This window comes from Protopterus annectens, chromosome 17.part0, assembly GCF_019279795.1.
Source record: "Protopterus annectens isolate FY-2018-M chromosome 17.part0, PAN1.0, whole genome shotgun sequence".
Taxonomy (NCBI): Eukaryota; Metazoa; Chordata; order Ceratodontiformes; family Protopteridae; genus Protopterus; species Protopterus annectens.
In genome coordinates this window covers 95,359,318-95,387,016 of record NC_056751.1, presented here as the reverse complement: position 1 = coordinate 95,387,016, position 27,699 = coordinate 95,359,318, and the positions used below count along the sequence as shown (strand labels likewise).

At 41.4% G+C, this 27,699-nt stretch overlaps 1 protein-coding gene across 1 annotated transcript in view; it reads right to left on the bottom strand.

Annotated features, from left to right (window-relative positions):
• DGKQ (diacylglycerol kinase theta) overlaps positions 1–27,699 on the bottom strand; it is a 2,194,335-nt gene that overhangs the window by 1,347,085 nt on the left and 819,551 nt on the right. The window contains exon 4 of the mRNA XM_044059107.1: positions 21,326–21,411. Within this exon, the coding sequence (XP_043915042.1) occupies positions 21,326–21,411 (86 nt within the window). The remainder of the gene's footprint in view (positions 1–21,325; positions 21,412–27,699) is intronic.

Sequence of the window (27,699 nt, the reverse complement as noted above, 5' to 3'; positions counted from 1 at the left end):
CTGTGGTTTCTCCAGGTGCTGCATGTGCTCTGCGAGGTACATGCCGAAGGAGGCACTGTACTCAATAATTGGGCTTGTAAGGGAAGAATACAGGGATGTTAAGACCTATTTGTCCTTGGATGAGATACCCTTACTTATGAGGTGAGCCATGCAGAAAGTTTCCGTACAACGGAAGCAATATGGTGGTCAAAAGTCAGGTTGCTTTCAACCTGGGTGTCCAAATCCTTCAATATTGAGTATGTCCTTAAGATGTTGTTATTAATGTGATAATATGTGGGGACATCATTCTCACCAAAGGGGATGAGGATGCATTTTTTGGCATTCAGCTTAAGGCCATGTTTCTGGCACCAGTCATTTGTTTGGATGAGATCCTCTTGGAGGACATTCACATCACTAGAGGAATTGATGACCGTGCCCAGCTTGCAGTCATCTGCAAACTTGGTCAGCCATAGCCCACTGCTTTTGGCCTGCACCTCAGAGAAGTATATCCTGAATAATAGAGGCCCCAGGACTGATCCTTGGGGTACTCCGCTCATTACAGGTCTACTGCTTGAGGTGGCTTCCTCTACTTTGATTAGGTGGGTTCTATCAGTGAGCCAGTTCACTACCCATCTGGTAACAAATGGATTGATGCCTAGTTGAGAGAGTTTATCTATTATGCCCGAGTGGGGAACAGTGTTGAATGCTTTGGCCAGGTCAAGGTAGGCAGTGTGCACAGTCTTCCCCTCGTCCATGGCTTTGGTGACTCTCTCAAAGAAGTCAATAAGATTTAATAGACATGACCTCCCCTTGACAAGGCCAAACTGTGTGGGGTCGAGTGTTTGGAGGTTGCCAATGCCCATGTAAATGAGGTCCATGATCATCCATTCCATGGCCTTGCAGATTAGGCTAGTTAGGCTGATGGGTCTATAATTTCCAGGATCGGTAGACGGTCCAGCTTTGTGTAAAGGGATGACAGTGGCTGTCCTCCACTCGGCTGGGACAAAGTCGGTACTCAGGCTCTGGCTGAATAGGGTGCCTAAAGGTGCGTAACTTCATGCTTGAGTTCATATAGGATACAGCCTGGGATGTTATCAGGTCCCATGGAGGTTGTATTTTTTGCCTTTGAGAAGGCAGTGATGACCTCTTCCCAAGAGATAAGGGCAGGGGGTGGGTACTGAGGATGTCCTGATTTATTGATGGGAGGGACAGAGGGGTGAAGCTTTCACTGAATCTGTCAGCCAGTAGATTGGCTATATCTACATTTGTGTGTGTGGTGTCCTTCACTACCAGTTCTGAACAGATTTGGGTGCTTCCTTTGAGATTGCGGACATATGTGAAGAAGGCCTTATGACTGTCTTTAGCTGATGTGGCCAATTTGGACTTGAAGTTAGCATTAGACAATTTCACTAGTGCTCTTATTTGCTTGTTCATACTAAGGAGAGACTGCTCCTTCTTAGTCCTGGACAGCATTTTTTTTCCTTTTGTTATACAGTTTATTTATTGCAGATGTCCACCACACAGGTTTACTCTTCCTTGCAGAGGATGATTTTGTCCTGTCAGCCTTTTTTTCTGATAACTCTAGAGCACAAAAACTTTTACCACAATGGCTCAGGCAACTGAAAGTAGAAAGGGCTGCCACCAAGCTTAAGGAGCCTATAACAAGGAAAATAACAAGGGATCCTGTAGAAGTATTAGAAATATTTCACAAATTCTATGAAAATCTGTATAAAGCAGAAAAATATGGAAATCAAGAAAATGTACAAATGGAAATGTTTATGGAAGAATAAAACATGCCAAGGTTAGAGGTAGATGAGGCTCAATTACTAACAGGACAGGAGGAGATGAGATGAAAATGGTGATGTATAACCAATCTACAGGAAAGTCCCCAGGAATAGATGGTATTCCTGTGGACATCTGGAAGCTAGGAGGGGAAAAAATGATAAAGATCTGGAAAGTTTTGTTTAACAGTATTTTAAGAGGAGGACAAGTACCAACACCCTGGAAGAAAGCATTGGTAGCTGTATTACCTAAAAAGGGTAAAGATCCATCAGATCAAGCTTCATACAGGCCCATTGCAATACAAAACAATGACTATAAAGTGTTTATGTCTATTATATCTAAAATAATGGCGATAGTGATGCCAAAAGTGACAGATATGTATCAATGTGGTTTTGTGGAAGGGAGGCAAACATTTGACAACATTAACAGAACAGTGATGATCCAGAGAGAAGCAGAAAGCAAGCAAATACAACTGTTGTTGGTGGGTCGTGATGCAGAGAAAGCATTTGACAGAGTAAGCTGGGACTTTATGAGAAGAGCAATGGAAGTGTTTGCATTCCCTGATAAATTTATAAGGTTGATTAGCAGAATATACATAAGGGCTCAGAGACAAAAATTAAGGTAGGTGGAGTCCTCTCTGACAATCTGTGCTTGAGCAGAGGAACGAGGCAGGGGTGTCCTCTCTCCCCTTTGTTACTTGCATTATATTTAGAACCACGGGCAAAGAAAATAAGGGACTCTGAAATTCAAGGATATAATTGGTATGGTAGTCAAGAAAAACTTGCTCTGTTTGCAGATAACATTATTTTATACCTGACAAAACCAGAATGGGATATTACAGTGCTATGGAACATATTGAGACAGTTTAAAATCTTTTCAGGTACAAAATTAATGAAGCTAAAACAAAGACAATAGTGGTAAACTCTGTACCCACATATGAATTAGTTCAGCAATGTCCATACTTATGGAGACATAGTATAGATTAAAAATGACTCCTGTGTAGCACCTAAGGATATGTGGGAAGAGACTAAACGATAGTAAGAAACAAGCAGTTAAAATGTTTTTAGTCCCTACAGTCTTATACACAGGTCAGGCATATTTTTTAACAACCAGAAGAGAAGTTGCAGATAGCAATTAATAATGAGCTGAAGGACTTTATCTGGGAGGGGAAGACAGCAAGAGTCAAGTTAGACAAGCTTATTCTTCCAATAGAAGGGGGCGGACTGAGGTTACCCGGTTTTATTTCAGAGCAACACAGTTAAGGCTCCTATACACAGCACAAGCAGAAAACTATAATTTAAAGTGGGAAGAGATTATGATGAAACACGGGGGAAGGAGAGACTGGGATTTTGGATGCAGCCCTTCAAGGAGAATAACAATTAACATACAGAATATTATATTCATAAAGTAGCAGAAAGTATACTAAGAACTAAGGCAACACAGGAATGGAGAAAGGAGATTCTATCACTAGGGATGACTACAATTAGGGATACAGACAATAGGCAATAGGGGACTGGAATGTATTGAAGAAAACTGGCAAAGAAACCAAGGTATTGGGAGCAAATAACTAGAGAGGGAAAGGAAACAGAAGGGGAAGACGCCACAAAGTTATTTGGACTGAGAGAGTGACTTCCCTATCAAGGACTGATATCACAGTATATGTAAACCAAAAGAAACAGGTGGGTCCTAAACGAAAGACGAGCACTGGCAGTTTTTAGTAGAATCTAGAACGGAAGTTACATTAAGAAAGGAATAATTAGTACAGCATATAAAATACTGCACAAGTATAAGAATCAATCAGAGGAGGTTAAAAAGGATTGGGGAGAGAGCTTAGTAAAGCAATTCACAAAGCAACAATGTAGGGATATATAGTATGTACGTCTCCCAAATATGCAACAAAGTCTAGAAGATTTAGGATCTTTGTTTGGAAGTGTTTACATAGGTATTTTTAAGCCCCCAAGTAGACTCCAAAGAATTTTTCCTTCAAATGTTGGAGGTGTGATGAAGAAGAAAGAGGTAACTGGGAACATATTTTCTGGGAGTGCAATGAGTTGGCAGACTTTACAGTTTCCCTGCAGAGTGCACTGTCGGATATGCTGGGTGAGCAAATAGGTGCAACAAATTAAATGATTTTTTGAGCTATGATACAAAATCGGAATTGCCTAGACATAGTAAGGTCTTGCTGAGTCTAATTATGATATCTGCCAAAAAAGCAATTACTAGAAAATTGAAAAACTCTAAACCAACTTTAGTAGAAACAGCAAAGACAGTAACAGAGATAAAATAACTGGAATTGGGATCTTTAGAAAAGGGCAGGAGCAAATTACATAAGAAAAAAATGGGAAGTGGGGGATCAATACATACAGAGGAGGAACGAGGTTTAAAAGAATGCAAGAACTGAATGAATTATGTAATGGTTGACTGACAATGACTGGATATAAGTGATGTATAATGTTTGCAGCTAGAATTGTGTTGGCATGATTTGTAATGTATAATGTTTGCAATTCAGTTTGCGATGCTATGGTTTATTTTCATTTATATAAATGTTAGATTGCCTATGTCATATATAAGTTAATAAAGATGTTTCTTGTTTAAAAAAAAAAGAAATCTGGTTTTGCCACCCTCTTTTGATGGGAATAGATGTCTGGAAGTAGAAGGAAGGGCAGTTTGGGCAACCAGTGAAAGGGAATGAAACAGCCTCTGGATGCCATTTCCCTGACCCATCTAACTTGCTTGACGGCCTTCCACACAGTTTGGTGCAGGGAGAGATGACCCCTGACTAACTCCAGAGTGAGCAGTTGGCAACAGATCTTAATGAGGGGGCTGTGGAAGCCCTGATTCTGCAGAATGCCTCTTCATCTAGGGTGGTGTACACGGACAGGTCCCTGCTTCCTTCATGGGAACTGAAACTGGTTGAAGGGCTGTCTCTCTGACTTTTTGAACCACAGGTTCTTAGGTTCCTTGTAAAAGATCTCTGGAGACTTGTGAACCTGATGCCTATGGAAGACAAAGTCTTGCTCTCTTACTCAATTCTTCCCAGTTTCTCTTTCACTTTGGGTTCAAAAAGAGAGGAGACATTGTACAAGGCATTTATGATGGGTACTTTAAAACTCTTGGCAAAGTCACTGAGATGGAGTCAGGCATGTCATCTTATAGTAATGCCCATCCCTGCCTCTCTAGCAGCTCCATCAGCTGCATTACCTAATAAGCACATGGACAAGAAAGAAATGATAAGCATAGTGGATGCCTGTGCCACCAACTATCTGTGTATTTCAGGTGTCACTCGCCATTTCAGCACTTCTAGGGTCTACTCAGCTAGGTCAAGCTGGAATCAATTCATATGCATGAGGTAGTTTAAGGCTTGAATGGCAAAAATACTTGGCACATAGGTCTGCTTCTCCACTCTGTCCATCTCCCTGGAATCCTTACTGGGGGAATGGACAACCAGACTCTCATATGGCTACCACTGTTACAACCATACAGCGAACATGGGAACCATTGCTTCAATACAGCCTGTCCTTAGGAGGATGAAGTATCTTGTCCAACTTCCTTGGAATGGAATCAGCAACATCAGATTGTCACATACACAAACCCATTATCAGATGATCATGTGATCAACAAGGGGCGCCATTCACAATGTAGAAGGGGCAGTTCAAAAAGCCTCCATCACAATCTCCTTTCCAGAGGAGGAGGTCTACAGGCCAGGTATCCTTCTGTCTCATTCATTCTAGAATATCCTCAAATTTGAGGTCATTCAGAGGGAATCCTCACCCTCGGAGTTCTGAATCCTAGGTGACAGACTCCACAGGAGAATATACAGTGGATATAAAAAGTTTACACACCCCTGTTAAAATGGCATGTTTTTGTGATATAAAAAAATGAGAACACAATAAATCATTTCAAAACTTTTCTCACCTTTAATGTGACCTATAACTTGTACAATTCAATTGAAAAACTAACAAATCTGTTAGAGGGAAAAATATAAAAAGTAAAAAACGTACAATAATCTGGTTGCAAAAGTGTGCACATCCTTAAACTAACACTTTGTTGAAGCACCTTTTGATTTAATTACAGCATTCAGTCTTCTCGGGTACACACCTGCCATTAATTAAAGAGACTCTGATTAACCCTAAATAAAGTTCAGCTGTCCTAGTAGAATTTTCCTGACATTTACTCAGTTGCCTGCTGCAGCAAAAGCCATTGTTTACCGAGAGCTTACAAAGCATCAAAGGGATCTCTCATTGTTGAAAGGTATTAGTCAGGAGAAGGGTACAAATAAAACTTCCACAGCATTATATATACCATGGAACATAGTGAAAACAGTCATCAAAAAGTGGAGAAATATGGGACAATGGTGATATTGCAAAGAACTGGATGTCCTTCCAAAATTGATAAAAAGACAAGACGAAAACTGGTCAGGGAGGCTGCCAAGAGACCTATAGCAACACAGAAGGAGATGCAGGAATTTCTGGCATGTACTGGTTGTGTACTACATATGACAACAATCTCCTGTATTCTCTATATGTCTGGGCTATGGGGTAGGGTTGCAAGACGAAAGCCTTTTTACACAGAAAAACATTCAGGCCCGGCTACAATTTGCAAAACAATACATCAAGTCTCCCAAAAGCATGTGGGAAAATGTGTTATGGTCTGATGAGATCAAGGTTGAACTTTTTGGCCACAATTTCAAAAGGTACGTTTGGTGCAAAACAACACTTTGCATCACAAAAAGAACACCATTCCCACAGTGAAGCATGTTGGTGGCAGTATCATGTTTTGGGGTTGCTTTTCTTCAGCTGGACTGGACTTTAGTCAAGGTGGAGGGAATTATGAACAGTTCCAAATGCCAGTCACTTTTGGCCCAAAACCTTCAGGTGTCTGCTAGAAAGATGAAGATGAAGAGGAATGTCACCTTTCAACATGACAATGACCCCAAGCATACATCCAAATCAACAAAAGAATGGCTTCCCCAGAAGAAAATTAAAGTTTTGGAATGGCCCAGCCAGTGCCAAGACCTAAATCCAATAGAAAAGCTGTGGGGTGACCTGAAGAGGGCTGTGCACAAGAGATGCCCTTGCAGTCTGACAGATTTGGAGTGCTTTTGCAAGGAAGAGTGGGCAAATATTACCAAGTCAAGATGTGCAATGCTAACAGACTCCTACCCTAGAAGACTGAATGCTGTAATTAAATCAAAAGGTGCTTCAAAAAAGTATTAGTTTAAGGGTGTGCACACTTATGCAACCAACTTATTGTACATTTTTTATTTTTTATATTTTTTCCCTAAAAGATTTTTTGTTTTTCAATTGAATTGTACAGGTTACAGGTCACATTAAAGGTGGGAAAAGTTGGTCTCGTTTTTTTATATCACAAAAACGTGGCATTTTAACAGGGGTATGTAAACTTTTTATATCGACTGTATGTGTTTCCCCTTGTACTTCCTCTTCCTTATTATCTTGAGTTGTTATCTTGAGTTGGAGGTTTTCTGAGGGGTGTCTTTTCATGAAGCTTTTGGAAGCTGATGGTGGAGTTCATGATTGGTGTCAAAATCTCGCATATGTACTGTCATGATGTCTTAACTGTAAATGCAGATAACTGCTCACAGGTGCTGAAAAAAATGTACCAAAGCTGGCCTTGCTGTTGGAGATGGCCTGGCACCAAATCACATCAACCCTTCCAACCCAAAGATGGCTACTGCACTGACAGGTTAAATATCTAGCTGCTGAATATGGTAAAGAGCTCCAACCAAAGTGAGACGGACAGGGACACCAATTACTTGAGATTGATCTCTCAACAGTCAGTGGTGAAGGGTCAAGCCCTTTGGCACCAATACAGATCACACCAGAATCACAGAAGCTTCTGAATCTGCCAGTTCCGGAGCCTGGCCTGAGGAAATAGAAGATGTAGAAGGTTGGCTTTCTGTCCTGTCCACCCTAGAAAAAAAAGGGGGGGGCATATGAAACCCATCTCACTCTGTGCTTTAAATAATGTTCTCATCGTGTGCTCAAAGTCATAATGGATAGCAGGACTCCTGAAAGACTGCAGGGCCTCAATTCCATATACCTAGAAATATCTTGTCTGAGAAGGAGCTTACTGGGAATGAGGACCACTATGGAAAAGGATGTCTCCTTTGAAGGAAGATGGGAGATGGATCCTGTTAAGGGTCCTAACGAGGAGCCTTGGCAGATCGGGAGAATCGCCAGCAGTTGTTCTATTCTTCTCCTTCTTCTCTTTATCCTCTAGTCTCATTCTGACTGGTAGGAGAAGACCCTTACAGAGTAACTTATTTCTACACTCTTCAAGTGTCCTTCGGAAGGATTTAGAAATTTCACATTGCTCCTTCACGTGAACCAGGCCAAAGTACATCATGCCTAAATGATGGGTGCCCTGTGTAGGATCTTGTAGCCACATCAGATACATTTCTTAAACCCAGAAGCCTTATCCATGACTATGCCTAACATTATGAAAAAAAACAGCAAGCAGAAACTACCAACACAACATAACTAGAAAGTACAAGTAATAATAATAATAATTATAACTATAACAAGCCTAACTGTATAACATATTTGTTAGAAAAAGCAAACAAGTGGACAGATAAGACGGTGATGAGACAGGGGAGAAGAAGTAGTGAAAAAACAAATGATAAGCTTTAGCTACCACTCTAATGTAGGAATACATAAGGGTTTGCTGTCATAAAACTACAGCTAGATGACTAAAAAGGAAACTTTCTATTTAGCACTCTTGATCTGGTGAAGATCATTGAGAAGACTATGGCAACAAATGAGGTCTGAGATACCGAGGGAGTACGATGCATTGTGGAGGGGTAGTGAGCAGCCTGAGCTTTCTAAAGAAAGACTAACCATTTTTGGACAGACATGATACCTTATACAGTGGCTGTTAATGCCCAAGTGCAGAACTTTACATTTGTTTGGAATGGGCCTCAACTATTTGTATCATCCCCCTATGAGAGTCCAATATAAAGACCTTGCTGAAGTCTGGGTAGATAACTTCTGCTGTTGTCTGTAACCTAGTCACACAAATGGATACAAATTTCAATGGCAGTTCCTTTTAGATATGAGCTCATGTAGGCTGCTGTCCTCAAGAAATGCGATCAGTTACCCCTTCAGGGTTCTGTCCATGACTATTCCCATACCACTGTTGTTAAGTTAACAGGCATGCAGATCCCTATAAATATATATATATATATATATATATATATATATTTTTTTTTTTTTTTTTTTTTGCTGTCCCTTACCAAACTTACTATTTTCAAGTCCTCTATCATTTCTGCATTAGCCAGTAATCTGTTTAAAATCTCCATCAGGAGTTTTCCAACAACTATACTCGACTTCTAGAGATACTGGCAGGCAGCTAATCTGATCCTAGAACGTTATTTTACATAAGACAGCCAGTTTCCATAAACTTCCTCCCTTCCTGTCTTGGTGGCTGTCCACTGTTCTTCCCATCTTGCAGTACTTCCAAGGCACCCTCACCCTTTCCTTGCTTTCCTTCAAAAGACCAAAGAACAGTACTCATTTAGTACATCTACTTTTGTTCAGTCTTCTGTGACCTAACTCACATTATTTTTTTTTCCTGTGTGCTGATTGCCTCAGTGTCTGCTATCATGCCTCACTAAACTAAACTTGAGTTTATTCTTTCTCTTATGTGGAAAATTCCCAAATGGGTGTGACATCTGTCCAGAAGAGACATCATATAGGTAGCACAGAGGATGCTTTGTGACCTCCCCAGCATCCTGGCAATGACAATATATGGTACAAATTCTAACACCCTCCTGGGTGGGGAAGGAGTGACATGCATCACCACTGTTTCCTTCATATGTGAGTGTATGCTTCAATACATATGCAATGAAGGCTACCACCTACGTGGCCCATCTCAGAACTGGACTTTTGTACTAGCCCATCCTCTGACAGACTGTGGCCCTGGAAGGCTCCAGTCTGCCACCTTCCTCACACCAGCTCCAACAGATGCTCAAGCTGCTAATGGAACTCCTAAGACAGGGGGTCATCCCTATGCACCAAAGGAGTTGGCCTCTCTCGCCAATCTTTGCTCAAGGCATAGTTATCTAGTTATCACTGACCTGTTATGTACAGATTTTGCAAGATACTACATCATTCTTAGATAAATCTGTTATCCATGTCTTCTGGCATTAGGATTTTAATTGTTATTTAGATTTTATATGGAGCAAGTTTATTTAGCATGGATGTCTCTCATCTTTTTCCTAAGTAAACACCATCACTGCTTCTCTTTTTGACCTCTTTTGCTAACACTTGTTAAAATTTAGCCTTTACTGCCCTTACCATCATTGCTGCTTTATTTACTTATTTATTTTTTGCTACACCCCCCCACCCTTACACTGTGCCTTCTCCACCTTCTCGGCCCCTCCTTTCCACTTCAGGTATGGCCTATCGTTTGCCCAAATTGGCAGCCTCACATTCCAATATGGCCATACTGGCCTTCTTATCTGTTTGCCTTTTCCTAACACCCTTGTCCATAGCCCTGAGCACTCCACCCCTGAACCATTTCCCAAAGCTTGTTTACCCCATCAATTTTTCTTCCACTCTCCTAATTCATCCTTGACTACCTTCCCTTGCACAAGCATAATACACTCTTCTGAGATCCCACACCATCATCTTTTACATTTTATTGTTACCCTTCCCCACTTTAAACCACAAAGTGGCATAATCAGTGCTGGCTAATGGACTGACAAACATTGGGATTGGAAGGCTCAGCAAATCATACACGCAGTGGCTGTGGAAACACCCGATTGTCATCTATTTGTCGTAAAAGGAAAGAAACAAGGCTGCCTTCATCAGAAGAGAACTGGTAGCATGATATTTTCCTTCTTCTACTTTTGTCATTGTCAGTGCTATTGCAATAAGACAGCCAGAAGAAAAGATAAATACATAATGGCTGCAAAATAGACCGAAAACATCCATAGCTAGTGTTTTAAGATGAAGATGCAGAGGGCAGGATATTATAGCAATAACCCATGGCTGGGTGTGGGTAATTCTGGATTTACCCACAGTTGGTGTAGTTTGGTCCCGAGGGTATAGCCAGAGTGACTAAGGTCAACCATGAGTAAATCAGTATTACCCACACCTAGCCGTGGGTTATTGCTATTATACAATGACAATATTTAAGAAAAAAGTGACTTACTTTTCTTAAATAATGTCCTTGTGTAACTGCAATGTACTGCTCTTCCGCATTTTTCCCCGGTATGCTGGGGCTTTCTTGATGTACTGAGCATGCGTATGAGATTTGTGTTCCCATGCTTATGCAGTACATCAGTGCTGGGTACAGGAAGCAATGAAGAAAGGAAGATCTTTGTCGTTTTTTTTTTTTTTTTTTTATTAAAAAAAATTAAATTGGCAGACTTTCAACATATGAGAAAGAGAGGACAGAGAAAATAAAAGCATAATCAGGCACATTTCTCTAGTTTTGCATAACATACCCGATTATTTTTGTATTTTTCTCTGTCCCATCTGTCTTGTTCTTTTGAAGTCTCCAGTTTTTGAAAGCTTATTATTATTTTTTTTGCAATAAAAAAAGAGTAGAGTTTCTTTAGCACATATTAATAGGAAAAAGTCCGGGTGACTGGTCTTTCTTCCACTGGTATATACTCTATTTACAATGGGCACACTGGTTGGGCTGACCAATCAGAATGTCCGCTTTTGAATGTTAATGGGCAGTCATTGTATACTGGTAAATAATCAATGTGTTCTCACAATATTAGTTTATCTGTGAAGGGATCTTTCCTTGTTGAGTATACAGTTATGGTATCCTTCCTTCCTTTGTCAGCTCTGAAATATTTTGTGAAGTTTCCACATACATACTACATATGCCATCCATTGGTGCAGACAGATATTACGCAATAATCATGCTTACCAGCTGCACCACCACTACCAGACTGGCCCCAACCACTGAATGAACACATTCCTACAAATCAGCATAATAAGGAAAGAAACCTAACATTGTACAAGTGCTACAAAAACATGTTGAACTTAAAAAGAACTACAATAGGCACTGCTATATGGAGGAGCTATGCAGATGCAGGGGTTGCTGGGAAGCAACACAAAAACCGGCTATGCAGGCATACTGAAGCAAGTACTGGAGGCAGCAATACCACTGGTAGAATGACATTTGGGAAAAAGCTGCAAGTTTCAAACTGCATTTCAAGACCTGATGGCAAACACTGATCATCCCTGTACACTTCTCTGTTTGTTACTGATATCTGATTACTTGGAAAGTCCAACTGGGTAGTAGCCCATTTTCAGCGAGGGCCCAGAGAGAAAAGCTGCAAGGTATTACAAAAATATTTTAAGAACATTTTAAAAATAATACAAAGTATCCATAGTTTGAATAACTACATCAAATTAAGACATAATGTGAAAAAGTACAGTTGTGCACACTTACCATAAATGTAGATGTTCGAGTGTATTCACTGTTGCAGTCCTAACTTATGGAATTTCCTGCCATGGAAGCTCTTTACTGGCTCAACTACCACAGAATTTTCTCCTCTTCCTGAAGCCAACAGATGCTCTGTCTGACGTCACAATGTCCAAGTATAAAAGGAGTCAGATGGCGCCATGATCTCAGTACTTTCTTGCAATCAACAGGTAGGAGCTCTCTGGCAGATCCTTAAGGTCGGGGCCTAAGCCCATAGAATCCAGAATATGTGTCAAGGAATAGGGAGTAAACTGTAGCTGAAAAAGAAAATAACCCACCCTTATCCCATGGGCAAGACGGGAAGGAGGGAGGGAAAGAATACTACACTGTACTATATTTTCTGTGTTTCACTGTTGCAGACTTAACTTATGGGATGACTCCCAAAGCTGAAAGGAGGCTGGATGGAAGGACTAAGGGGAAGAAAGGATGCCCTGCAAGATGGCAGTGGCAAACTCGGCTCTGGACTTTGAAATGTAGGAAGATAGTAATGTTTGGTGAAGGTATACACAGAGGACCAAGAAGCAGCTTCCAAAATATCCTTAATAGACACTCCTTTAGGAAAGCAACACATGTAGCTGTATCCCTGGTGTAATGTGTCCTCACAGAGACTGGAAGTTTCTTCCCATGATGGCTATGGCAAAATGAGGTACAGTTGGAAATCTATACTGAGATCTGGAGATCTTTTTATTTTGAAACTGGTATCCCCTCAGAGCTGCTGGCATGGGCCACAAAAACTTGGTCTAGCTTCCTGACATTCTTGACTCTGTCCAAGTAGTAATGCAGTTGCCTATGTACATCCAAAGTATGCAGGATCCTTTCTCCCTTGTTTTGAGGTTAGGAAAGAATGTAAACTAGCATACGGTCTGGTGTAAATAAATTTCTGTCACCAACTTGAGCATAAAGGAAGGACTGGTCCTTAGAGAATCTTTGCCTGGGTGAAAAATGACAAAAGGTTCCACACACATATGGGCATGAAACTCTGAAACACTCCTGGTGGAAGTAATGGCTATTAGGAAAGGTGACATCCAGGTAAGGAATTTTACATCTGCGGAAGCATTTGGTTTGAAAGGTGGGAGGGTGAGCTTCTCTAGAATGAAACTGAGGTCTCAGGAGAACAGAAGGTTTCTGGGAGGCTTAATGTGGACAATCTCTCTCACAAACTGTTTCATGAGAGGATGGGAAAAGCGAGGAGGCTGAAAAGGCAGACAGGCAGTTTTAGGTGACACATGGATCTTAATAGAGGAGTAGGATAGTTATTTTTCAAAAGGCTTGATAAGTATGACAGAATCAAAGGGATCTGAGCTTGCCAAAGACTTTGTCCCTTTTGCCTGCACCACATAATGGATCTTTTCCAATTGGTGGAGTAAGATTTTCTAGTGCTAGGTCTCCTGGGTTCTTTTATAATGTCCAGGAACCATTTCTCAAGGAGTGACCTGGTACATGGGATCAAGGTATCATCCAAGGTATCAATTTGAGAGTGTGTAGGTTGGGATATATGATGGTGCCCTTGTTCTGTGTAAACATGTCCACACTCTGTGGCAGCAGATGTGGTTCCCTGTTGGTAAGACTGAGCAATGGAGAAAATCAGTGTTGCCTTGGTCAATCTGGGCTGTTAGAATGACCCTTGGCACTTCTTCCTTTACTTTCAGCAGTATCCTGGGTAGCAAGAGTACAGGGACAAAACATAGAGAAATAGGCCTATTCAAAGGAAGGAAAAGTATCTGTTCTCCAGGCTGACCTTGTTTTGTTCTTGGAGCAAAACTTTTCCAAGTGAGCATCTTTTTTTGTGTCAAAAGGTTTTGTCTGTTGCACCCCACATTCTTTGGCTATGCTGAGAAAAACTTCTCAATGCAGTTGCCAGTTGTGAGGGTCTGACAGGCTCCTGCTTAGGTGATCCACTAGTTGACTGGCTTCTCCCGGTAGGTGCTGTGCCATGAGGTGCAGTCCTAGGGAGTTTGCTGTCTCCAAAGGTCCATGGCTAAGTGGCAAAGAGGGTAAGAGTGAGCCTTCCTACTTGTTTAAGTATCACATAACAATGGTATAGTCAGTCTTTACCAGGAGGACTCCTGGTTTCCACTGATCCTTGAAGGCAATCAGGCCTTTTTGGACTGCCATTAGTTCTTTTAGGTTGACCTGTTTGCATTTGAACTGGGAGTCTCATGTGCCTTGAGTCTGGAAGTTGTTGTAGTGGGATCTCTAGGCTATTTTTGATGCATCTGCTGTGTCCTGAGGGATGAACCTGAAGGGAAGGCCTGGATTGAGGGAGCATGCTTAGATCCACCGGGCAAACTCTTTCCTGAGACAAGGAAGAAGTTTTACCCTGAAGGAGAGAGACTGAGAATGTTGCACCACACATTTTTAAAGTACCATTGCAGTTCCCTCACATGCAGTCTGGCCAGTGAGATCAGGAGGATGAAAGAGGCCATGCAACCTAGGGCCATGATATACTCACTGGCTGTGAAGTATTTTCTGACAAGAAGTGAAGTACAGAGTTAGAAAGGTAACCCTGTCTGGAGGAAGAAAGGCTTTCTGAAGAGGATGAGTCCAGTAAAGCTCCCAGAAACACAATCCTGGTTGTTGGTTCGATCTGAGATTTCTGGGAATTGCTGGTGAAATCCACTGAAGTCAGTATATTATGGGTGTAAAGCAGATCTGCTATGACTTTTTCTAGATCTGTTGACTGAATGAGGCAATCGCCTCTGTAATGGTAAATCTGAATTCTTTTAGTCCTGCAGAAAGCTATTACTGGGGCTAGGCATTTTGTGAAAACCCTGGGTGCAATAGACAAGCCAACATGCTCTGAAGCGCAAGAACCTCCTGTGAGATTATTCTATGGGGATGTGGAGTTATGTATCTTTTTCATCTAAGTTTACGATGAAGGTGTTGGGGGGATCACAGGCAGTAGTTTTTGTAGAATTACCATTTTGAATTTGGGAACCTGCAAGAACTGGTTGATCCTTGACAGGTCTAGAACTGACTTCCATGTACCTTCTTTTCTGGGAACCAGGAAAAGTCTGGAGTCTTCTAAAGATGGATCCTGTGGTTGCTGTCCTGCTGGAAGCTTCCAGTGCATCATAGCCACAGTGATTAGCCACTTGAGAGCAGGAGTTGCATAAGTCTAGCAGCTCCTTTGAGAGGGCCTTATTTTCAGTCCCCATCAGTTTTTGTTTCATTTGATCAAAAATGGTTTCCTGATATGTCACCATATGAAACTGGCAGTTCAAAGCCCTCATGACAAGGGTATTACAGCTGTAGACTTTCTTTCCAAACTTGTCTAAGGCTCTGCTTTCTCTGTCTGTTGGTACAGGATTTTTGGAAGAACTAGCTTTTGACCCCCTTACGGCTCTGAGTAAACACTTCAGGCTCTGCCACAGGGTTCTTAAAAAGGTGTTTGTGGAAATTTAGAACCCTTTAAAATCTGTCAGATTTCGAAAGGCAGGGGAAGAGAGACTGGTTGTAAAGAGGAATCAAAAAGACATCATCTACCACCTCTAAAACTAGAGGAATGCCAAGGGGTTTATGCTCAGGATTTAGGAATTCCCTAATTCTCTTCTTGGATTGTGGGTAGTCCTGAGCTTCCCATTTGAAGTGCTGCTTCAGGGTATGTAAAATTTCCCCAAAGGAAATGTTATGGGGGAGGCGGAGGCAAGGTTCTCCTTAGAATCAGAATCCCCATAAGAGGCAACAGATGCACCCTCCTCAAAGGTGGATTCATCATTATCAAATCATCCTCAAGATTCAGAATCAGAAAAGTCTTGGGGTGGTGTATCCTCTTTCTTTTATCAGGGGATGATTTAGGGGGAGGAAGGCAGCTGGATTTGACCAAGGAAATCAAATTCTCAGCCACCCTCACTAGGTCTTGTTGATGTGCCTCAGTTTGCAAGCCAATAAGCTTAGGCCAAGGCAAGGTGGATGAAGCTTTTTTATGAGAGCCCTTACATTTAGGCCTAAGGGCAACCTCTGCACTAGGACCTAGACATGGAAGAGCAACCAACTCCCAAGGGAGGTAAGACAAGGCAATCTCTTGACGATGAGAGCAACTATCATAAGTTTTTGAGCAGCCGTCATAAGTTGGAACCTGTAAAGCGGCCTCAGACCCAACCAAACAGCCACGTCCTTCAGCCTGTAAGAATGTAGAGGGACTCATATGCATTTTGGACTCCAAACAGGTCTCAACAGAGGCCTGTGCCACAACTTCAGTTGCCGAAGGGGATGCAAAGGCATCTCACCTTCTTTGACAATCACAAGCCTGGCAGGACTGGTGGATGGTGAATGAGCATCATCTGAGGCCATAAGTCTGAATCTCTTTTCTTTTTTACACCTAGGGAGTTCAACTTCAGCTAAACCAGCAGATGACATGGTATGCGAAGACCGTAATGACTTTCTAAAATGTTTAGCTAAAGTCTTAGCCCTACGCTTGCTCTGACATTAGTCAAAACACACAACAGAAGTTCTCCAGTGGGGTGCTTAGCTTTAGACATCTTCCTCTGGTGCAGACTGACCGACACACTGAATAGCACTCTACTTCAGGCTCTGACTGCAAGAAAGAACTGAAGATCATGGCACTGTCCAACTCCCTTTATACCGAGACGTCGTGATGTCAAACAGGGTGTCTGCCGGCTTCAAGAGGAAGAGAAAATTGTCTGGTAATCAGGCTGGCCAAGGGCTTTCACGGTAGAAAATCCCATAAGTTAGGACGGTAATAGTGAAACGAAAAACATTATTGGTTAAGAACAGATACAACTCATATGAAAATGATTTAACATTTAGAAAATTTTACCCAGTTTATGGAGAAATTAAGCTGGTATAATACAAACAGGAACTGCAATAGGAAGTGAGAGAAAAAAAAACAGAGTTATGACATATTTAGAAAAAGAGTCAGGAAAGAGAAATAACTGATATAAGGATGTGAGTGACGAAGGGAGAGTAAGGAAGTTTAAGGTATGGATAAGTACTTGTTCATTTTTAGGGATATAGTTTATCCTGGGATAAGACATGTATGCTGCTTGTTGCCTCCGTGACTGAGACCACCAAGATCTTGAAAGTACAGGGAACTACCAAATCTACTGACAGAACTCTATAACAGATAAAAAAACTGGCCCACCTGGTAGAACACATCTGGCAGTAAGATTTAGAATTTAGAGAATTAAATTAAATAAATGATTCTAATACATTCATATATATATATATATATATATATATATATATATATATATATATATATATATATATATATATATCTATGAAAACACATAGACAGATATAGATAACTGGATAGGCAACCTCAAGTTCTCTACAGGTCTATTTTGTCTTGCCCTCCTTGAGGCTAGAGGGAAATTCTGAATAGGGTTTTTTGGCTAGGCTTGAAATCATCTACAAACCGATTCCCTAGTATTTACCTATAAACATATACAGTGCTGTTCCACAGTTTACTGAAACAGTGCTATCACTGCAAGTAAGTTAAAATGGGTATATGACTCTACTGATGCCACTTTCACAGTACTGTTGCCACTGGAACTCTTATGAGGAGGCTCGCCTGGCTATGTTCATGAAACCTCCAACAGGATGTCAAAAATGAAATTTTAAATCCTCCCTTAGACCGAGTAGCTGTTTCTGGACCTTCTGCTGCAGAGGTAATTAAAAAGTGTTATAAAGAAAAGCTGATTCAAAGGATCCCTCATATTTTTCAGTCCTCCTCTGTCACGTTTACCAAGAGGATTCTACGCTCCCTCATCTAATTTCAGTAAAAAACAAAATAAACATTCCCAGCAATTTGCTGGTAAGTAGACATTTAAAAAGCAATAGCAGGAATGTTATAAAAAGAAAGCAGGACCATCCCAGTCTGAATTATTATATGATGGATTTTCCTCCCTCTCCTACCCTGGCAGTCCTTCAATTTTTCCAGAAAGTCTGAGCTTCCATTTCTAGCTTTGGCAACAGATTGTTTCAGACAGATGGGTTCTGAGAGTAATCCATCAACGTTACAGACAACAGTGGGAGTCTCTCCTTTCTTTTCAGGGGATTCCTCTTCACCTGCCAGACCAAACTCACCCCCCCCCCCAGTTAAGGGAAAGATTTTTATTCAAAGATGTTTTTGATACCAAAAAAATAAGTTTCTTGCAGACTAGTTCTGGACCTTTCCTTTCTAAACTAGTTTGTGACAATGACCAAGTTCAAAATAATTTGTTACACTTTCTCCTGCATTTGAGTTTCCTAGTGACATTTTATTTAAAAGATGCATATTCTCACATTCCTACAGATCCAAATTTCAGGAGTTTCTTAAGGTCTTCTGTGTCTGGGTCACATTATTACATCGTTGCTCTACCCTTTGGACTGCCTACTGCTCCAAGGGTGTTCACAAAGTTTCTAGCTCCTGTGATAGCCTACTGCAGACTGCAAGGTATTCACACTTTTCTTTACTTAAGACAACTTACTTTATCTTTGCAGAGTCTTTTATAAATGTCAGGAATCCCTCACTTGGGTAAGGGATCTTCTGTACAGGCTGGGATTCTAAGAGAACATTCAGAAGTCTTTTCTGACTCTTTAAAGTACTGTTTTTCTGGTGTGCATGCCTGAAACCTCAGTTCAAAAGGTTTTCTACCAAAGGGAAAACATAGATCTCTATTTAGAGATATTCCTGAGACTTTCCAATCAGATTTTCATCTCAGCAAGGAAATTTCTCAAGATACTGAATCTCAAAGCTTTAGTGATACCATTTGCTAGACTACATGATAAAGTTACAATGGTATCTGAAATCTCTATGGCCCCAGCACCTACTTCCCTTGATTAATCAAATTCCAATTTAATGATTTGTGAAAAAGAAAAAGATTATGTGGAGGAGATATCAAGTCTCTTAGAATCCAGGTCTCCCCATCTCCCATCCTGCTCCAACTAAGTCGGCTACAACGGCCACCTCAGACTTTGCTTAGGTCACAGTGTCAATATGGATAAAAGTGCAGAGTCTTTGGAACAAAAAAGACAGTCTAAAACTCATCAACATAAAATAGATGTTCACTCTCATAAATGCTCTCAAAATTCTAAATCATCTGTTGTCTTCTGGACATTTATAAATGTTTACAGATATCACCACTGTGATGTGGTACCTAAACAAGCAAGAAGGAACCAGATCTTACACTTTGTGCAGACTAGTCATGGTATTGTGGGATATAGCTTTTCAGCACAATCTCACTCTACAGGCATCTTACATTTCATCTGCTCAAAACTGTCTGGCACACAAGCTGAGAAGGATCAGGACAGACCCTCACAAATGGAATCAGAGAGTCTTCCAAGATTTTATCCACCTCTGAGGAATATCTCAAATATATCTTTTTGCCTCATCTCTAAACAATCAATTGGCAAATGTCTGCTCCAGGACTCCAAGCAGGAAGACAGATGCATTTTCTTTCCTTTTCTTTTCCTGTATGCTTTTCCACCCTTTCTGTTAATATCCAGGGTACTTCTGAAGATTCAGATGGACTCACCAAAGATAATGATGGTGATTTCCTTCTGGTCCAGGCAACTGTGGTCCCCCCTCTTCTGGAAATGGACAGAGGCAATTACCACAACCTTCCTCACAGAATGAATTTAACTACACAAGACCATGGATGTATAATATAACCAATCCAAAACAACTGCAAATAACTGCCTGGATGACAGGCTCTTCATATCTTTTATGCACCTTTTTTTCTGAGGACATATTAATGGGGGGCAAGAAAGTATGCTACTGGAAAATCACATATTAAGAAATGGAAATGGAAAAGATTTTCTTGTTAGTGCTAACAACTAGCAACCAGGTACCTGGTACTCCTGGAATGCAGGAACCGATCAGATCACATCTCCGTACCCTGCTCCAACACTCTTACAGTTTATACCTCACATGGAATGCTACAGAACTCATGTTTTAAGGTAAACTGTAGCAAACCGACAGTTTGGAACACATACAGAGTGCAACAGAACTCATGTTTGACCACAAATGCAATACTGGCTTTTAAAAGCTGTTATTGCATTAAAGAGAGATCAGGACTGACCAATCACACCTCTCCAACACTTTGTGCCCAGGGCAGCTGCCTCTTTCACCCTACCCAAGCTACGCTACTGCTCCCATCACAGCAAAACTATTCCGGGTAGGGTCAATGCTCATTCTACCAAGGCCTTGCCTTCTTCTGTGGCTTTTTGGAAAAGGTTGGACTTCAGAAGTATTTTAGAAGCAGCAACTTGGTCCTCTGTGCATACTTTTACAAAGCACTATAAACTAGATTCCTTCTCCAAGTTTAGGTCAGGCTTTGCTAATTCTCCAAGGGTTCTTGGACCCTAATCCTTCCTCCTTTCAGTCTAAGTTAGCTTAGGCTACTGCAGCAGTGATCAAATGAAAAGCATAGTACAATTGTGTAAGTAAACTTACCAAAGCAATAGATGTTTGAATGACCACTGCTGCAGTCTATATTTCATCCGACTACCCCTATTATTTTTTGTATGTTTTATGCTAGTGTGTAGACATTTATTATTATTACTATTTTCCTAGCATTGTCCCTCTCAGGGCTTTAGCATCCCTCTCTCTGTTGGCAAGAAAACTCTGAACAGCTTGCCAACCAAACCTGCCTTTTGGTCAACTCAGCTCAAGCCGACTAATGGTTTGGGTGAGTGAAAGGTGACCTGAAGGTTCAGAAGGGCCGGCTGTTATGTCATTAGCAAAACATAACTCATATAGCTTAGACTACTGCAGCAGTGATCATTAGAACATCTACTGTTATGGCAAGTTTACTTACACAGATGTACTTTTTGCTTCATGTTGTCCTATCTGTGCACCTGTAACTCTCCAGCAATGCAACTCTCTCCTTGAACGGACTGACCCTCACAAGGCATTTAGTTTTTATAAGCAACTCCATGAAATTGCTAGTACTACATCTACTTCTCCATGTAATGTAAGGCAATACACCTGGTTTCTAAGCAGGAAATGCTTCTACAGTTTCACTGTTGGTACCAAAATGGCAAGAAAAAGCACAAAACTAATGCACTAAATCAATGATGTACAACTTATGATATGCTTAAACTTTCAAGCGAACTAGTGTATTCAGTCTGCATCTTTATAAGGTATACTTACATGGTCCTGATGTCCATCATGATGACACTGCTTGCAGTCACTACATGCAAACTGGACACAATCAACATGCACATGTAGTTCGCACACTGCAGGAAACAAAATCAGAAAGGAGATTATGTCACCCATATGCTTTCTCTTTCTGGTTAAGCACATTACTTTGTCACAGTTCTCTGGTCCCTAGCTCATATCCTGCCTTAAGCTCATTTCTCATTGCCATTTATTCTTCATCTTTGTCACTGCAACACCAAATAAATTCAACACGTAGTTAAAGTAACACCTGTGGTTGTTGGCAGTGATATCCTGAGTGGCCAATAAACATCATCCTCTGCTGTCCTGTCCCAGTTCTCATGTGATCGCATAACTATGATGTCTCAGCTAAACATCAAAAGTTTGTACTAGTTACCACACACCCCAGCAATTCACAGTGTAAGCATATAAACTTTATGATTCTCCTGCTATTGAGGATATAGAATGTATGCAGCATAAACTGGTGTAAGCTACAAACTTTGGAAGCCAATAGAGGACTATATACGCAGCCATAACACTGTCTCAATATATCTGTGGTCCATTATGTCATCTGTTTTAAGTTATTACTAAGCAATAAAGTTTCTGGAAAACTAGTGAAGATCTTATTCAATAGCTGATAACAAATGGAAACTTGTAGTCCATCCTAAACAGCTAAACATGCTCTCAGAAGGTCTTTATTTGTATTCTAAAGCAGTATAATAAACAGAAGCCTGAATGATTTTCAGCATCCAGAGGACTCAGCCCTGAAATAGACATTCTATTATACAACTCATTAGCACATGATATTAAACGTATTTTCAGGATTTCTGTAAATCAGTTGATATCATTAAGGGGATTAGCTGTACTATCAAATTAAGTGCATTTCCTAGTCCCAAGAATTTCATCATATTACTATTGAGCACTTTCTTATGGCTTTAGAGCTAATGCTCTTCCCTTCCATCTCCTCTAAATTCAAAAGTGAAGAACAAAGTGCTCCTGAAACCACTTATTAGCCCAAGTGACATAAACACACAATCTCAACAATCAGTAACTGACTATACTTTAAGATTACACATGTTTTTTGTTCACCATTCTGTAGCAGCTAAACTGCAGTACATACATTTGAAAACTAGTTACAAGTTCCAACCTTGCTAGTAGAGATGTGTTTCTCTTCTATTAGTACCATCACTTTGAAAATTAAGTTGTAAATGAGTCCATTACACACAAAACTGCTGCAGTTTATTTTTCTGCTACAGTACACTACAGCTAAATTAGCGTTAGTAAAAAGGAAAATCAGGAACATGAGGGCTGTAGGATTTCTCAACTCTTCTCAATTATGATTCCTAAAATACTGCAGTGTTACTTTTTTCAGAAATGGCTTACTTTAAATGTCCATGGTATAACACCCACAACACACAGTGACTTGTCTTTCAAAATTGCTGAAGAAAGTACATTGGCCAGACACTACTGTTTTGTTAAATTTTGTTTATTGGTTCCACTGAGGATTCAAAGCTGTGTAAAAGTCGATGGAAGTATCTATAATCCAGTTTGAAGTTTGAGAGAGAGTTTGCTCAGTAGTAATTGGCAATGAGGTAGGACACGAAGTAAATTAATCAACACTCAGAATTGTGAGAGATGCACTAAAATATCCCAATTGGAAGCCACGCAATCTCCAGCCAAGACCGGAATAACTGGTCAAGAGGAGAAGGCCAACACTTGCACCACACCACATGGAACACATAGCCCTCCAGAACACAAACCAGCACTGCCTTCACATAAAAATACAAACCACACACCCACCTTCGCGGAGGTTCTCAATAAAAATCTACACAAACAGCAGAGACCTCCAAGGGAGAAATGCACCCGACCACCACAACACAACACTAATGAAGAGACACATAAATCTCCTAAACAGTGTGCCATTCAACCAAAGCCCCTAAAGCAAAATAGCATGCCCAACACACTAGTCATAGGTGACTTGATAGTGAGGCAAACTGATGTCCCACTCACTAGGCTGAATAAAGTACAGTTGTGTACACTTGCCAAAAATGTAGATGTTCAAGTGTATTCACTGTTGCAGTCATCACATTTGGGTTATCTGCTTTCAGGTAACCCTCAGTCGGCCTGATTATCAAAGTCTTGGGTCCTGCGTCGGTTGCCATCTCATCTTCCATGACGTCAGGTAGTCAGGGGTATAAAGCATGCAGCTGACGCCATTACATTGTTTTTTCTTGCCCCAGATGTCAGGTGCCCCCATAAGGGGAAGCAATTATACACAAGGTTACACCTCCAACAGAAAGCAAATACACCAGAAAGCTTTAAGCACAGTAGACAAGAATAGAGGTACAGTCAATAGAAGTCAGGGTGCCGGAGGGAGGATAACCAGGTCTGCAACAGTGAATACACTCGAACATCTACATTTATGGTAAGTGTACACAACTGTACTATGTTCTTTGTGTTTCACTGTTGCAGTCATCACATTTGGGCAGATTCCCAAGCTAAGGATGGGAGGAGGCAATTAGATAGCATTAGGACTGCAGTGGCAAAGCTAGCCCTGGATTTAGAAAAAATTGGCAAGTGCTAATGCTTGGTGAAAGTATGTACAGAGCTCCAGGTAGCAGCTTCCAGGATGCCCCTGGTATGGACACCTCTGAGAAAGACTGTAGAGATAGATGTAGCCCTAGTGGAATGAGGTCTTATCCCCTGTGAGGTAGGTTTTCCATGGTGCTTATAGCAGAAATTAATGCAATGGCCTATCCACTTAGAAATGGTTTGCTTTGAAATGGCCTTCCCCTCTGCCACTGCAGCAAATGCGACTTGCAGCTGTTCAGCTTTCCTGAGAGGCTTAGTCCTGTCCAAGTAAAACTAAGTTGTCTGTGCACATCCAAGGAGTGCAGTATTCATTCCCCTTTGTTCTGTGGATTAGAAAAAAAGGTTGGCAAATTAATGGACTGATTAAGGGCCACACTGGATACCACCTTGGGCATAAAGGAAGGATTGGTCCAGAGGGACACCCTATACGCATGAAAGATGATGAAAGGCTCCACTGCCATGAGGGCCTATAATTCAGACACCCTTCTTGCTGTAGTAATGGCTAGAAGGAAGGCTGTTTTCCAAGAAAGGAACTTCAACTCTGCATTTGCAGCTGGCTCAAAGGGAGGAAAAGTGAGCTTTTCCAATACAAAGTTAAGGTCCCAGGTTGGAGAAGGGGATCTCCTGGGTGGTCTTAAGTTTTTGGCCCATCTGAGGAATTGCTTCAGCAGTGGATGAGAGAAGAGAGGTGGTTCTGTATTGTAATGTGCTGAAATGGCTAAGGCATGAATTTTGATGGAAGAAAAGGAAAGGCCCTTGTGAAGCATCTCAGTTAAGTATTGAAGAATATGCAGTAAATTGGGCACTCTGTGCCCATCCCCTGAGTTTGGCTCCAGGAACAGAATCTTTTCCATTTTTCAGCATAGGATTTTCTAGTACTAGGCCTCCTTGCCTCCAGAATGACGTCCATCACTTACTTACTGAGGGATGGTAACGGAGACATCAAGTAATTAGCCAGGCTGCAAGTTTCAAGGCTTGAAGCTGTGGGTGCAGAATCTGGCCTTCCTGTTGGGGCAGCAAAGCAGGGGTGTGAGGCAGGTGCCATGGTTCCAGCAGGGTTACACTGCGCAAGAGGGGGTACCAGTGTTGGTGTGGCCAGTCTGGTGCACTCAGTATTGTCCTTAGTTTGTCCTGTTTGATCTTTAGTAGCACTTTGGAGATGAGAGGCAGAGGGGGAGAGGCATAAACTGATAGGTTTTTCCAGGTGAAGGACAGGGCATTCACTTTCAAAGCTTGTTTGTGGGGAGTCTTCTGCAGAATTTGTCCAACTGGTAGTTCTGAGGGGAGGCAAACAAATCTATCTCTGGCCTCCCCCATTTGTTTCTCAACATGTTGAATATCTTTGGTACCAGTTTCCACTCGTGTGGGTCCTTGAGATTTCTGCTTAGGTCATCTGCCAGTGTATTTAGCTTGCCTGGCAGGAATTGAGCTTGTAGGTGCACTTGGTAGCTCAAGGCTGTGTTCCACAAAGCCATGGCTACTCTGCAGAGAGGGTATGAGTGGGTTCCCCCTGCATGTTTATGTGCCACATAACAGTGGTGTTGTCTGTCTTTACCAATAATTGTCTTGGAAGAATGTGGTCCTTGAAGGCTGTCAGAGCATTCTGTACAGCTAACATTTCTTTTTGATTGATATGCAGGTGCATTTGATTCAGGTTCCATTTGCCCTGAATGCACTGCTCTGCCAAGTGAGCCCCCCATGCATAGTCTGATGCATCTGTTATTAGGATTTGGGCAGCAGGGAGTAGAGTGAATGGTAGTCCCTTGTTTTGGTGGCAGGCCTCTGCCCACCAAAGGAACTCTGTCTTTAGACGAGGTATGATAGGAATCATTGATTCTAGGTCCTGAGAATGTTGACACCATAGGGTTTTTCGATACCATTGTAATTTCCTCATATGCAGTCTAGCATATGGAATCAGTAGACTGCAAGAGGCCATGAACCCCAAGGCTTGCAGTATTTTCCTTGCAGATAGTTGAGTCTTTGTGGCCAGTAGTTTGAAGTAGGCTGTCAAATGAACTTGTTTCTCTGGCGTGAGGTAGGCCATCTGGGAAGTTGTATTCAAGCTTGCCATACAATTTGTTGACAGGGTACTAGATGTGATTTCTTTTCGTTTATGGTGTACTCCAGAGAAGTTCGTAATTTCTGCACAAATTCCAGATGATTTATTAGTATGTCCTGGCTTTCTGCCTGAATTAGACAATTGTCCAGGTATGGGTATATTTGAATATTTATTTGTCTGCAAAATGCAATGACTGGAGCTAGGCACTTTGTGAATACCCTAGGCACAGTAGATAAGCCAAAGGGTAGTGCAGAGAACTGACATTGCATGTAGCCTGCTCTGAAGCGTAGGTATCTTCTACAAGATTCTCTTATTGGGAAGTGCAGGTAGGCTTCCTTTAAATCCAGTGTTGCCAACCAGGCATTTTTGCCTAGCATGGGAAGCAGCTGATGAAGAGTTAGCATTTTGAATTTTGGGATTTCCAAAAAAGTGTTTAGGATAGACAGGTCCAGAATAGGATGCCAGGAAATGTCTTTTCTCAGTACCAGGAAAAGTCTTGAGTAGAAACCTTGCCCCCATTCTTCTTCTGGGAAAGGTTGAATAGCCCTGATGCTTAGAAGAGAGAGAACTTGCCTTTGAGCCTCTGCCCACTGATTTGGGGGTAGGTCTGGCCAACCATTTGGGGTTGGCAAGGAGTGAAAGTGGAATCTGTATCCTTGGAAACTATATTTAAAACCCATTTGTCTTGGGTAATGAGTTCCCAACTTTTTGCATGCAGGGCGATCTTTCCCCCTAAAGGAACAGGCAGTTGAGCAGGGCTTGGAAGGTTTAAAGTTAAGTCATTGTGACAACTTACCATAAGGGAATGTCTTACTACTCCCACTTTTGGAAGTGGGAGCCCCCCACTGCTTAGGCCTGTGAGTACCTTGGGACTGAAGCCTGGGTGTTCTGCTGGTTCTGGGTTTGGACTGAAAAGGCCTGGAAGAGGCAGGAAAAGACCAATTCTTAGAAGGCTAATGCCTACTAAATCTGGGAGGCTGTACCTGCAGGAAATCTTTAACAGTTTGCATAGATTTAGCTTTTTCCTCCATCTTTTTAAGTACTTCTTCTGCTTTGTTGCCAAACAGGCCGTCCTGGTTTAAGGGAGCATCCAGTAATTTAGCTTTAACATGATCTGTCAAAGACTGCTCCTTAAGCCAAGCATGCCTTCTAAGTACAGACCCAGTGAGAGCAGCCCTGCAAGATGCCTCTAATGAATCAAAACCACATTGCAAAGTATGTTTTCCAACTTGTTCAGCAGAATGCATTAAATCCTGTAATTCTTTATTTCCAGCACAGTCAGGATTCAACATAATTTTCTGTTTAAGCAATCCAGTAATATGTTGCTGATACTTTAACATATGAAACTGGCAGTTTAAGGCCCTAATGGCCAAAGTTGCAGAAGTGTATACCTTCTTACCTCATCTACCCGGGGCCCTGGAATCCCTATCATAGGGGTAGGGTTTTTGGCAGTAGTAGCCTTAATGCCCTTGGGTCCTTGTGAAATGGTCTCAGGATCCGCAGTAATATTTTTAAAGAGGAACTTGTGAGAGTCCGGTACCCTGTAATACCTGTCAGGTTTTCAGGGAGCAGGAGGTAAAGTGTCAGGAGCCAGGCTAGATTCTGAGAAGGCATCATCTAAAATGTCCAGTACAGGAGGGATGGCTAAAGGCCTGTGTTGAGGTATTAGTAAGAATTCCCTAAGCCTCTTTTTGGAGTCAGAGTAATATTGGCTTTC